Source organism: Tenrec ecaudatus, chromosome 18 (assembly GCF_050624435.1).
Source record: "Tenrec ecaudatus isolate mTenEca1 chromosome 18, mTenEca1.hap1, whole genome shotgun sequence".
Taxonomy (NCBI): domain Eukaryota; kingdom Metazoa; phylum Chordata; class Mammalia; order Afrosoricida; family Tenrecidae; genus Tenrec; species Tenrec ecaudatus.
The window spans coordinates 67,202,632-67,214,956 of record NC_134547.1 but is presented as its reverse complement, the minus strand read 5'-3'; the positions used below and the strand labels follow the sequence as shown (position 1 = coordinate 67,214,956).

The 12,325-nt window shown below is 50.4% G+C and overlaps 1 protein-coding gene across 1 annotated transcript; it reads right to left on the bottom strand.

Moving 5' to 3' along the window:
- Positions 1-1,611: 1,611 nt before the first annotated feature.
- NUDT7 (nudix hydrolase 7) lies at positions 1,612-11,987 on the bottom strand. Its single transcript, XM_075537256.1, has 4 exons — positions 11,871-11,987; positions 7,440-7,593; positions 5,325-5,483; positions 1,612-2,321 (listed from the first exon to the last, which is right to left on the bottom strand). Exons 1-4 carry the CDS (start codon positions 11,903-11,905, stop codon positions 1,953-1,955), a joined length of 717 nt encoding a protein of 238 aa, XP_075393371.1. The 5' UTR covers positions 11,906-11,987; the 3' UTR covers positions 1,612-1,952.
- Between the last annotated feature and the right edge of the window lie 338 nt (positions 11,988-12,325).

Below are 12,325 nucleotides of genomic sequence, written 5' to 3'. Positions count from 1 at the left end.
CCTCCTCACCCATCATCTGGCTCAGTTCAGTTAGTTGGCTCTTGTCTCCACTGTGGCAGATACCGAAGAGAAGGCTCCCAAGCTCTTGCTTCCCAGATAGTTCCCTGGGGCTGCTTCCCACTGCTTTCCTTCTTAGGACTGGTTCGTCCGCTGGGTTTACAGATTCCCTGAGAGTTGTCCCTTGCCCATAAGTCCCCCTTTTTCTTTGAGCCAGATTGGGAAGCTTGCTCTTCCTTTCAGTCAAAGGATGTCTCACTGGAACCCTGAACACAAAATCAAACCTAACGTGTGGCCATGCAGTCGCTTCTGACTCACGGCATCCCCACGGTGCCCAGCAGAACTGGGCTTCAAAGAGGCAGCAGGGCGGGAACCTTTTCCAGATGCCTCTGGAATGAGGGTTTGAATCACTCACCTTTCCATTAGCAGTCGGCTGCTTAACCTTTGTCCCACCCAGAGACCTGCACTCTGAATAGAGATGCCATAAAGCCACCATGCAAGGAAGGGGGAGGGATAGCTTTCCCTAAGTACTCAGCCCCTACCTGGGGCCAGCCTATGCAGAAACCAGGTAGGTCTGTGGGGCTGCATGTAGACAAAGAATTCTTGGGGCTGCCAGAGAGCTCAACCAACTACCCTCAATGACTCTGCTGCCTGGTTGGAGATAAACATTTGCTAATGGCTAGTTAATTGTTCCCAACAGTTCAGGCCTGCTCATGCAGGGCTGGTTCCAGAAGGTTAATGGGGATGTTTATCCAACGTCTACTTTTGTGGTGGGAGTCAGATTGATGTCCTTCGCTCCTTGATGGGTATGAAGTTATCAGCCAGGGCGTTTAGGTAGTTGCCTCTTGTCATCTCTCAGCAAATAAAACCTTTGCAGCAACTGGCCGCCTGGCAGGGTTGATGGATGGGTGGAGTGTGGGCATTTCATTTCCAGCTCTCAAGTCTGGCTAGAAATGGTCTCGCTCCCAAACTCTGATTTCAGCAAGTTGTTAATCTTAGGAGCGATGGAGGCATATGGGAACTCTCTGTACCTCATGTGGGATATTTCTGTAACCCTACAATTGTTCTCCCAAAGTGCATCCTTGCTTTTTCTTTTTTAAATAAAATAACAAGACTTCGAAAGATGTGATGCTACCATCAGAGAATCATGGTTATTTGGTGCCCTAAGGAGCCACCCTGACCAGGGATGGTTCAGAGCATAATTAAACCAAGAAATCTCTGCTCGTTCCAAAGCATCATGGGTGGAGCTGTCCGTGTAAGAAGTGACAGAATGTAATCCAAGGCAGGCGATTCAGAATGTGTGTCTTTAAGGAAACTCATGTGGGGCTCAAGCTTGCGATCAGATCAGTGCTTCTGTCTTTGTCACCTTGAAACAAGTGCTGTTACTTCTCCCCAGGTGTACGGGCCTCTTGTTTCTTAATTTCAGTTACTCTGGAGGATGATAAGGCGTGAGTGGCACAATCCATGGAAAGAGAATTTCCCCGGGGATGTGGTCTGCTTCCAAGAGATAGGAAAGGGCTTCAAAAGATTTTTGACAGATGTGTCCATCACAGGTTACAACTTCAGAAAGAGACGGATACTGCCACTTAAAACAATGAGAAATGCCGCACATCATATATTCAACAAATCAATTTATTTAGTGCCAATGTATTTCAAACACCCTATACTATGTCTGACATGTATAAGACAACATTATGCTGTGAGTGCAATGCTGAAACACTCTAAAGACATTTTCCACTTTTGAAAGCCCCTTTGTTCTTTAGCTGATGGAGGGCAAATGGGAAAAGAGGCCAGGTTTTGAGCATTCATATTGCAAGAAAAAGACCCACACCTGTTCAGTCCCAAGTTCTCTCTCTCTCTCTCTCTCTCACACACACACACACACACACACACACACACACACACACACACACACACATCTTCTTGGACTGTTACTTGGATGTGAGCCCCATACTTCACAACTTGCTTAAGACGAGATTTTGGAGTTTCATGAAAGACTCTCCGGAAGACGACAGGAGATGGTCAAGATCATAGTCGACCTTGAAGGTGGGTCTTTCATCTAAAATAATTAAAGCCGCGAACACGGCCAAATGTGCAGTGATTCCCTTGATGTGGTAAGTCACGCCATTGTCAGGGCTGGTGTACTCGAAGAAGTGAGCGAGATGTCGAATTTTCGTGAAGGTCACGTAAGCCTGGTGGTAGACACTGGGGTGCAGGAAATAGTCCAGAGGCACCAGGAACACGTCCTTCACTTCATCCGGGTTCGGCTGGGCCTGGAAGTCTTCTCTTATGATTCCCACCACCGGGAAGAGCAGCATGTTTTCCTGAACACAGAAGACAAAAGACATACATGGAGACACAATATTCTATCGGTGCCAGGCTATATTTAAACGTTAAAATCGAGCCATTCCTCCTCCTTTTTTAGCTTGGGGGGGGGGCATTTCCATGAACATCATCGTCCACGTCGCATAGTTGAAATTGGCTCACAAAACCCCAAACTTACCGCCACCGAACTGATGTCGTCTCATAGGAACAAGCACCACCCCCGCCCCTGGGGGTTTCCGAGACTGTGACTGTGTCTGGGGTAGAACGGCCCATCTTTCTGCCAAGGAACAACTTTCCAACTGTTGCCTTTGCGGATGGCAGCCCAAGAACCCCCCGCACCCCCGGGGCGCCTTCGATTGGCGAGCATGCTTCCAAACAACGGAACCCAAAGTCACTGTCATTGTGCCTCGGTGGGGGCTCTCAGAGCAGATCCTCATTTTGACATTCAACAGCTTCTCAAACTTCCCAATGGCTCATTCTTTCCTTCTCCCCGTCCCCATCTCGCTCCTGGGTGACACGATCTTCCCCGGGACCCTCAAGGATGGAGAGCCGTCCTCTGTGCGCTTTGCACACGGCGTCAGGAGAGGCCAGCTCCTGGGGAAGGACTGTGTGCTTGGTAAAGTAATGAGGACGATCCTCAAGGAGATGGATTCACAGCGGCTGCACATGAGGGTGGTGCAGGGCCGGTTCTGGTTCTGTTGTGCGCAGGGTCACAAGGCGTCGGAACCCTACTCGAGTGCAGCCAATCACAGCAGCAGCAGCAGCAATCCCCAAGCCCAGGGCAGGCCAACTTTTGAGACTGAGGAGCCAATCCTGTTCCTCCCAAGAATTAAAAAACCATTGGAGGACCAACAATAGACTGGGACAAACAAAGGAAACCACGGCTATTCAAATAGCATCCTTCAGCGGTTTTACAAGTGAAACAATGATGGCTCTATGTTCGTTTCCAGTGTCCCTTCAGGGCGCGTGACTGTACCGAAAGAGCTGCCTGAGGCTCAGGAGCTGCAGTTGGCAGACCGACCACTGCTCGAGCCTCTGATCTCTCTTTATCCCCCTTCCCCTCCTGCCCCTGGCAATCATGGAAGTCTGGTTCCTTGGGGAAGAAAAGCTTTTCTTGATTTAAAAAAAATATATACGATATCTGCCTTTTGGGGATTAGCTAACTTCACTTGGCATAATTGCCAGATCCATCTGTGTCATGGTGGATTCGCCATGATTCTTCAATGTGGCGTAGTGTTGCGCTATGTGGACGTCCCATAGCTCACTTATCCATTTGTCCACTGGGCCATTTCTGTGACTTCCATCGCCTTCCACGCTGTTGTGAACATTCTGGGTTCCTTATCGACTCAAGCCACTTCTAGTTAAGCTGAGAATGATAGGCCCAAAGGTGGGTAGGGAAGGGGCAAAATTTGCTTCAGAAATTCATTATGTTCCCTGTGAAACAGGTATAGGACCTCCCCTACTTGAGGTAGCATTTAGGAGATGATGCTGGAAAGAATACCTTCTTAACTATGAATGCCTAGAGCCTTTGGGGGCATTTATAAAGATGTGGTCTTTTGGATCTGGCAACCGTGTGTGTGTGTGTGTGTGTGTGTGTGTGTAACTTCCTATCAGAAAGAAGTGAGAAAAGTGCCTATTTGAAGGATAAGCTAATTTGAGTTAGATAAGTGATGGATGGCGTTGTTGTTTTGTGCCTTTGAGTTGGCTCAGACTCACAGCGACCCTCCGTACATGAGAGCCAAGCATTGCCCGCCTGCACCGCAGCACAGTGATGTGCTCTGGGGCTCTCCTTCTAGCAAGGCTCTCCAGTGCTTGGTCTGAATATCACAACTCTAACGTAATCCTGAGAAAAATAACAGGCAAACCCAAATTGAGGGCCGTCCTTTAAAATACTTGATCTGCACACCGCAGCGTTGTCACAGTCATCGGAAACAAGGGACATGGTCTTAAGGAGATGACAACTTAAGGCCATGTGGGATCCCAGGACATTAACAGACGTTAACAGATGGGGCAAAAGCCCAAGAAGGGCAAGGCTTTCTTCAGATTCATGAGCCCATATTGGCTTCTCTGCACTATTTTTGCAATGTCTCGGTCATTCGACAACTCTTCTACAATTAAAGTTTCATCAAAGGATGCTGCTTCCTGAGCTCAAATGTGCAATGTTGGATTTGCTTCTTCTAAAGTCAGTGGAGGGAGCCACGGTGGCCTGGTGGGATAAGCGGTGGGCTTCGAGCCTCAAGGTAGGTGGTTCAAACCCATCGGCCTCTCTGAGGGAGGAAAAGAGAGCTGTCTGCTTCTGTAGAGATGGACACTCTCGGCAAAGCTATGGAGCAGGAGTAGGGGTCTCTGTGCAATGGCCTCAGCTCAGTGGCAGTGGGTTAAAGTCGGGGAAACAGTAAGATTGTCAGGGGGAAAGTACAGACACAAGAGCTGGCTGCACTGGCCCTGGGACTCACTAGCTTTCTTTGGATGTTGTTTCGGCATACACGCCATGACGGCCATGCTGACTCACGCAGGAAGGCAGCTCCACACGGCTCAATTCAATTGTCGTGATCTGGAGACGCCTTCTCCCTTGGTCCACCATGGAGTGGCTCCTCTTCAGTGACCTCCAAGGGACGAAAACGGGATCGTGTGTGACTGTTTTCCAACTGACCGCTCAGAGGCATTGTCTCATGGAGAAAAGTAGCTGTCCCTTGAGTGCTAATGAAACAGCTCTGAAGTATACTCAGGGTTCCATCGCCCAGTTTGAAAACCATTGTTCAGATTCAAACACCGCCTCCCCTTTTTTCCCCCTCGTTGGGGAAAGAGGGACTTAGAGAGGGGAAAGGCGTGCCCAAGGCCACTTAGCTCATGAGGGACAAAGCCCAAACCAAAATCCCTCTCATGTATTTAAAGGCAGCACCCTGGAGGGCCACATTCAGGCACCTGTGGAATGTAAAGAAGGGTGGACCCAATGGAAGGGCTAAGAGAGACGGCGAAAGCCAGTTCCATTCCAACCTTACGTTAACAACGATCGGCACCAGGCAGCTGACCACCTCCACTTGATGAGGACGCAGCCCCACTTCCTCCTCCGCCTCCCGCAGAGCGGTGGCGATGTTATCCACATCGGCAGGCTCCTGCTTTCCTCCTGGGAAGCAAGCTTCTCCCGGGGAACTTCTCAGCTAGACAGTGGAAGAACAGTATGACAAGAGGTGACGCCAAGGATGGGGCCACGCGTGCATTCATCCACTACATCAACGAAGGTCTACCCACTTCCTTGGCCCAGTAACTAACTCTGTGGTTAGAATCCCAATGCAGAACCCACTGGATATGATAATACTCACGCCCACTGTCAAGTCCATTCTGACTCATTGTGACCCGAGGTTTTCTGAGGCTGCCAAACTTTATGGGACCAGATAGCCTCAACCTTCTCCTGTCGAGCGGCTGGTGGGTTTGAACTCACCACCAGTTAGGTCAGCAGTCCAATGCTTAAACCCAACAGCACCGCCAGTGCTCCTTGCTCATAATAAGAGCGGACATGTATGGAACTGCTCTAGGGAGGCACTTGGCATTTTTAGCCTGGGTAATCTTCATAGAAACCTTGTGAAGCAGGGTCTGGTATTTTGTCCCCACTCTGTGGGCGAAGGGCCCGCAGCACACGGTGGCTAAGTGACTAGGAGACTGTCCCACAGCAGGAAGAAGGAGAGCCTTCCCTCCAACATGGGCAGAGAGACCCTAGGGGCTGGACTCTTCTTTTTTATGCTCTAGTATTTGCATATTGTTGCCTGAGATGAGGTTCCTTGAAACCGGTGATCCTCAGTGGGGGCAGCTTGGCCCCCTGAAGCAGTTTCCTAATGCTTGAAACTATCTGCAATTATCACAGCTGCAAAGAAGATGCCACTGGCCTCTAGTGGGTAATGGCCAGAGTGCTGCCAACCAGCTAAGGATGCTCACATCAGCTCCCCAACAGCAAATCTGGCCCCCAAGGCCAGCAGTCCTGAGGCAAAGACACCCCAGTCTAAATGCATGAAGGTCATTCCCAGGTACTGCTACAGAACCAGAGACCTTTAACACATGACAATGTAAAGTTATTGCTGCTTGGCCCTGCCGCCATCCCGCCCTACAAGCTTCTGAAAGCGCTCGACACTGCTTCCATCTCTCCCACCCCGGGGGACTCTGTACCCTCTGACTGAGACCATGTCCATTTTGGCTTCGCAAGAGATAGCAAGTGGTCCTTGTAGACCAGTGGTTCTCAACCTTCCTCACACAGCGACCCTTTCATACAGTTCTTTATATGGTGGGACCCCCCCCCCCAAACCACAACCATAACATTATTTTCATCACTGTCATTTTGCTACTGTGATGAATCAGGTGACCCCTGTGAAAGGGTCAAGTGACCCCTCCAAAGGGGTCGAGACCCACAGGTTGAGAACCGCTGTTAGATGATCATGGAGTCCGGGGAACAAAAGAAGGCTGAAGGGGCAAGATCAAGGCTATAAGTGGGGCAGGGGAAGAAGGCATCACAGTGAAATTCTCACCGGAGAGCCCTTTTTACCCTCATTGAATGAGCAGGGAGCATGGTTGTGACGGAAAACAATCCCTTAGGCCAACTGTCCTGGCCTTTATCTCACCAACGCAGTTTACTATTTTCTTAATCTTCTTCAGAATAAGCCCCTGTGATTGTCTTGCGTCTTTCAGGAAAATCTCCCCAGATGACCCCAACTAGAATCCCGAACAGCAGTTGCCAAAGCCTTGTGTGTTGATCTCTCTGCCTTGAAGTGAAGTGACTGATTTGCGTGGGGATATATATATAATCTTAAAATATATAATATTATATGTAATATATATTAAGATATATATCTTAATGCATTCAAATGAATTCATTAAGATATATAGCTTAATGCATTCAAATGAATTATATATATATATATATCTTAATGCATTCTAATGAGAAGAAGAATATTTCATTTTCTTCCCCAAAGCTCTCCCCCGAATGCCATGTGGTATTCCTGGAACATCACAATTGTGAAAGTGCATCTGAGAATCAGGGCCTGAAAGATGTGTACAGGTGGCAAACGTTACTGGCATTTTCAACGTGTCCTGAGAAGTTGAAGACCAAAGCCTTCTTGTCTACCCACCTTCTCTGATCGGAGGGTGAGTAGCAGATGGAATTTTCCATCTTTCACCAACAGAGGGATAAGGACAGAGCATTTGTTCGGCAGCAGGTGAGGATATTTGTTGCTGACGTCAAACTTCCGTAAGCGGGACTTGGCCTCGTCTATCAAGCGGTCTCTATAACAGAATCATACCAGACAAGCATTTCAGGAACGAGTTTAAGTTAAGAAGTTCCTCAGTCAGGTCCAGCTCTGCTTTACTGAGCATCTCCAGGGGCGACCCATTTGGAAATCTGTTTCCTTATCAATAAGATGTCAGAATCACAGTGCTTCAACCACGAAGTTGAAAACAAGATTAAATGAGACAAAAAACAAACAAACCCCCAAACCTACCAAACACACACCAGGTTAGTCTAGGGCTCACTCTGAGGAATCTCAAGTCAAAGCAAGGTGTTCTCCCTCTCCCTCCCCAACCCCCCCAATACAACTGTTAACTATGGACATCCATCACTAAATTCAGGCACAGTATGTTTTAAAAAGTCATTGGATAGTTAAACCATTGTCTCTTAACCTGGGCCTACTATCAGAGCCGTATGTCTCCAACGGCCTTGTAACACTATAACACTGGCTCCAACACTCTCACAGTACCACCTTGAAGGGCTCATGCCTGACTCAGTAAGGGATCCACTGCCCATGCCTGACTCAGCAAGACTCGGGTGGGGCTTGAGAAGTTATATTTAAGGCCCTACGGGGGGGGGGGGGGTGATGGTGACAGTGATGATGTTAGACCCAGGGGACACATTTTGAGAAACACTCTGATAATATGCAAATATGTGAATTTACAACCACTGTCTGACAACCCTAGTAGTGCAGTGGGAGAGAGGCTAGGCTCCTAACCCAAAGGTCGGCAGTTCAAACCCACCAGTTACTCTCAGTAAAAAATGAGGTTTTCTACTTCTGTAAAGATTTATGGCCTTAGAAACCCACAGAAGCAGTGTTATTTTGTCCTACAGGGTCTCTGTGAGTCAGAATTGATTTGACAGCAGTGAGTTTTCATTCAAGAGTTCTGTAAGGAGCTCCTAACTACAAGGTTGGTGGTTCAAACCAACCAGCTGCTCTGCAGGAGAAAATGAGGCTGCTTGCTCCAGGAGAGATTTGCAGTCTCGGGAAGCTTACATAGGATCCCTATGTGTGGGTATCAATTGGATGACAGTGGGTCTGGCTGGGTTTTGTTGCTGTTGTCGATTTAGGTACTGTTGAATGGGTCCTGATTCATAGCGACCCACTGTACAACAGAACACAACACCGCCTCTTCTTCTGTTTGAGCCCATTGTTGCAGCCACGACGCCAGTCTAGCTTGTTGAAGGTCGTCCCCTTTCTCACTGTCCCGCTACTTGACCAGGCAGGATGTCCTTCTCCGGGGACCGGTCTCTCCTGAATCATGTCCAAAGGACGTGAGACAAAGTCTCACCATCCTGGCCTCTAAGGAGCGTTGTGGCTGTACTTCTTCCAGGACAGATTTGGCTTTGCTCTTTTGACAGTCTGTGGTAATTTCAATATTTCTCACCAGCATCCTAATCCAAGTGCATTGATCCTTTTTTGAGTTTGGCAAAGAGCCTAAATCAAGGCACTTGGTTTGTGGGGGTCACAGGCTCCAGCTGGAGCCCGGACATCAGTCCAGACTCCACGTTAAGTTCTCTGTGTTTCCACCCCAAGTGCTCACTGACCTTTACACGAGTGCAGTCATGCCGCCCAATAAACCTTTTTCTTCTCTGCGATCTGGCTCACAGGTGGACAGGGTCCCGATGCTCAATGCTCATCAGAAATGTCCTGTGCAAACAGATGCCAGGAACATGTGTGTCCATGGGCAATCTTCCATCTCGTGACACTCTGGTGGCTTCCTTGAAACATCCCCCAATGCACCCGCCTCTGTACTCGGTGCTGCCTCCGCTCTGAGCTGGCCCCTCCACGCTGCTCGAACTGCATGCTCCTCCACTCCAAATGTGAAACATGCTGACTTCACTCCATAAAGACCTGCTCGCAGCCGAGCCGCCCTGGACTGCTTGGCTTCTGCCTGCGCTCCTCGCAGCCCCTGGGTTCAGATCGCAACAAGCCACAGTCAACCTCTCTGCGTTTACTCCCAACAGTACACGAGTCTTTTCCGATAACCCTGACTAGCATCACAGTTGGAACTCCTCCCATGAAAATTGTTTTGGCCCCTGTGATCGGTGTGTCTGTCCTGGCTTATGGTCGGTTTTCGGAGGGGACGGCTGTTTTGCATAGTGAATAAGATGAGAGGTGTATGTTGTCCATGCCTGTCATTCTTCGTACACTCAGCTAGTGCCCAACGAATGATAACGACGAGTGTAAATCCCCATCAGTAGAGAAGCGGATGTGTGCTGTCCTGTTCCTTTCATCGTGGCAAGGATGCTCTGTGATGGCACAGCAGGTTAAGCCCTGGGCCACCAGACACAAGGTTGATGGTTCAAGCCCAGTCTGGTAGGGTCATGGCATGTTGGAATGATGGCAGTGGATTTTCTTTGGACATAGGTGGGTGCTCACTAAATGCGACTGGGTAGCAGCACCGGGCCAAACCATGCAAAATAACTCCCCCAATCTTGTTATTGGAGGCAACTGGCTGCCCAGAGCACAAGGGGGCTTTACCTCGTAAAAGCTCAATGAGGAGGCCAAAGGGGCCAAAGGAAGCAGCAGAAATGAAAACCCAAACCACAACTAGACCCACTGCCTCCACTCCGGGCTGACTCAGCAATCCTATATAAGGTTTGCCAGGCTGGAGACCTTCACGGGTGCAATGCGGTGGATTTTAACGTTTGGCTCGTCTAGCCTTAGCCTATTTTCTTTGGTCTTCTTTATTCAGTGTTCCATTTTCCCATGCATATGAAGCAATTGAAAATACCCTGGCTTGGGTCACATGTGGGACTTTCAATTGCCTCCTAGAATCCATGCATTTGAATTGTGGTGCTGGAGAAGAATATTGAAAATACCGTGGGCTGCCAAAAGGCCAGACAAATCTGTCGTGGAAGGACGGCCAGAGTGCTCCTTCCGGGCCAGGATGGTGAGACTTTGTCTTACATCTTTTGGACATGTCAGAAGGGGCCAGTCCCTGGAGAAGGACATCATGGTTGGTAAAGTGGAGGGTGGGTGAAAAAGAGGCAGGCCCTTAACATGGATGGACACAGTGGCCACAATGCCCAGAGGCACAGGAACAACTGTGAGGATGGAGCAGGACCGGGCAGTCTTTCGTTCTGTTGCGCACGGGGTCGTTGTGGGTCAGAAGAAACAGCTACAGCTTTTGTTACTCCCACTAAACAGTTTCGGTTTTCCCAATGGGTCTGGGTAAGAAGGTGGGGAGGAAGATACTGATGATATTCTATGATTCGCCTGAGCGTGACTGCCTCAATTGGGTATAAAAGGAACCACTCCAGAAGCAGGAAGGAGGAGGAGTCAGCACCGGTCAGAGGCAGGGGTGGAGTGCTCCCTGTGGGCCTGGAGATCCTTTTTGCAGACACCCCCCTTGACCCATCAGACAACAGTGACACCTGAGGGGTGAGTGACTGAGCAGCAGCAGCAGCAGAACCAGGAGGCAGAGCGTCAGAAGAGGGGTGGACTTCCCGGACCACATAGCAAGGCAGGCTGCCTGGTGTTGGGCAGGAGGCTGGCTTGTGATGCAGGTGCCTCTAGGCGCTTACTTATTCCGGGGCTCCATTTGCTAACTCATTGCGCTACAACTTCGGGGCTTTCAGTCCCAAAAGAACTTTGTAACAAGTCTGGACAGAACAACCATATCTGAGCATGTCTTACCGGAATTATTACCTGCTACACCCTGTGACTGAATACTATCTGAGTTCTGTGTGGTCCTGGTAATGAATGATCAAACTTGGCTAGAAATAGGGGGTGGGGCGGAGTGGGGGTGAGGCAGCAACAAAGGCTGCTTGAACACCCTCCTGCCCTGCCCTTCACCCTCTCCCAGGAAGGGCTGGTCCTGTGAATAATGGTGGTTCACCCTTAGCCTGGACAGGTCCACTGCTTCGTTTGTTAAGCACAACAGCCGGAGGGGTACAGAGGTCAACAGTAAGTGAGGCCAAGCAACTAGGAGATCAAAGGCCAGTAGCTGGAGGCTGAGAGACAGGCTGCCTGGCCACCATGGGGGTGGGGGGAGCGGTCCTGAGGACCATCTGAACCCAGATTTGCTCAAAGCCTGGTTCTTACTGTCCAAAGGCGGCATACAGGCCATGAACCCTGATGCTGGCCCAGAGGGGCTGCCCAGGACAGGACCTCATAGCCGGACGGATGAAACTTGCAGCAAAAAGTCCCAGTGACCCTGGGTGGCCAGCTAGCTGCAGGCCTTCCAGCAACCCGCACACCAGGCGTGCACTCCCGCCGTGACCAGGGCCAGCGGGGGAGCCTGGGGTGCAGGGCCCAGGGTGACTTTACCTGATTGGCTCCGGGGGAGGATAGGCTGGCGACATGAGTCCCCAAGTTGGCTTCCTGACTGAAGTCGCCCTAGGAACTCGGCCGGTGCGCACGCGCAGAGCAGCCGAGGGCCGCGGTAGGCTGAGCAAGGACAAAGGGGCGGGGCTCAGCCTGGAGCGCGGCGGTGGCGGCGGTGGGCGGGGTCTCACGGAGGAGCCTCCGCTCCGCCCCTAGTTCTTCCCCCAGGGGACCAGGGGAAGAGGGAAGAGTATCCCCGAGAAGGACCAGCAGGCGCAGGGCTAAAGGCCCGGCCCTGGGGAATGCGGGCGCGGGGAGGGAGCGACCGCCTCTAGTGGTTCCAGCCGGTGCGGTGCGCTGGGGCAGACTCCATGGCGCACCGGGAAAGACACACGGAGCTAGTTTACAGTCGACTGGGGAGGAGAGGCTGCCGCCAAATCCCCTTTTGTGATGGCTAG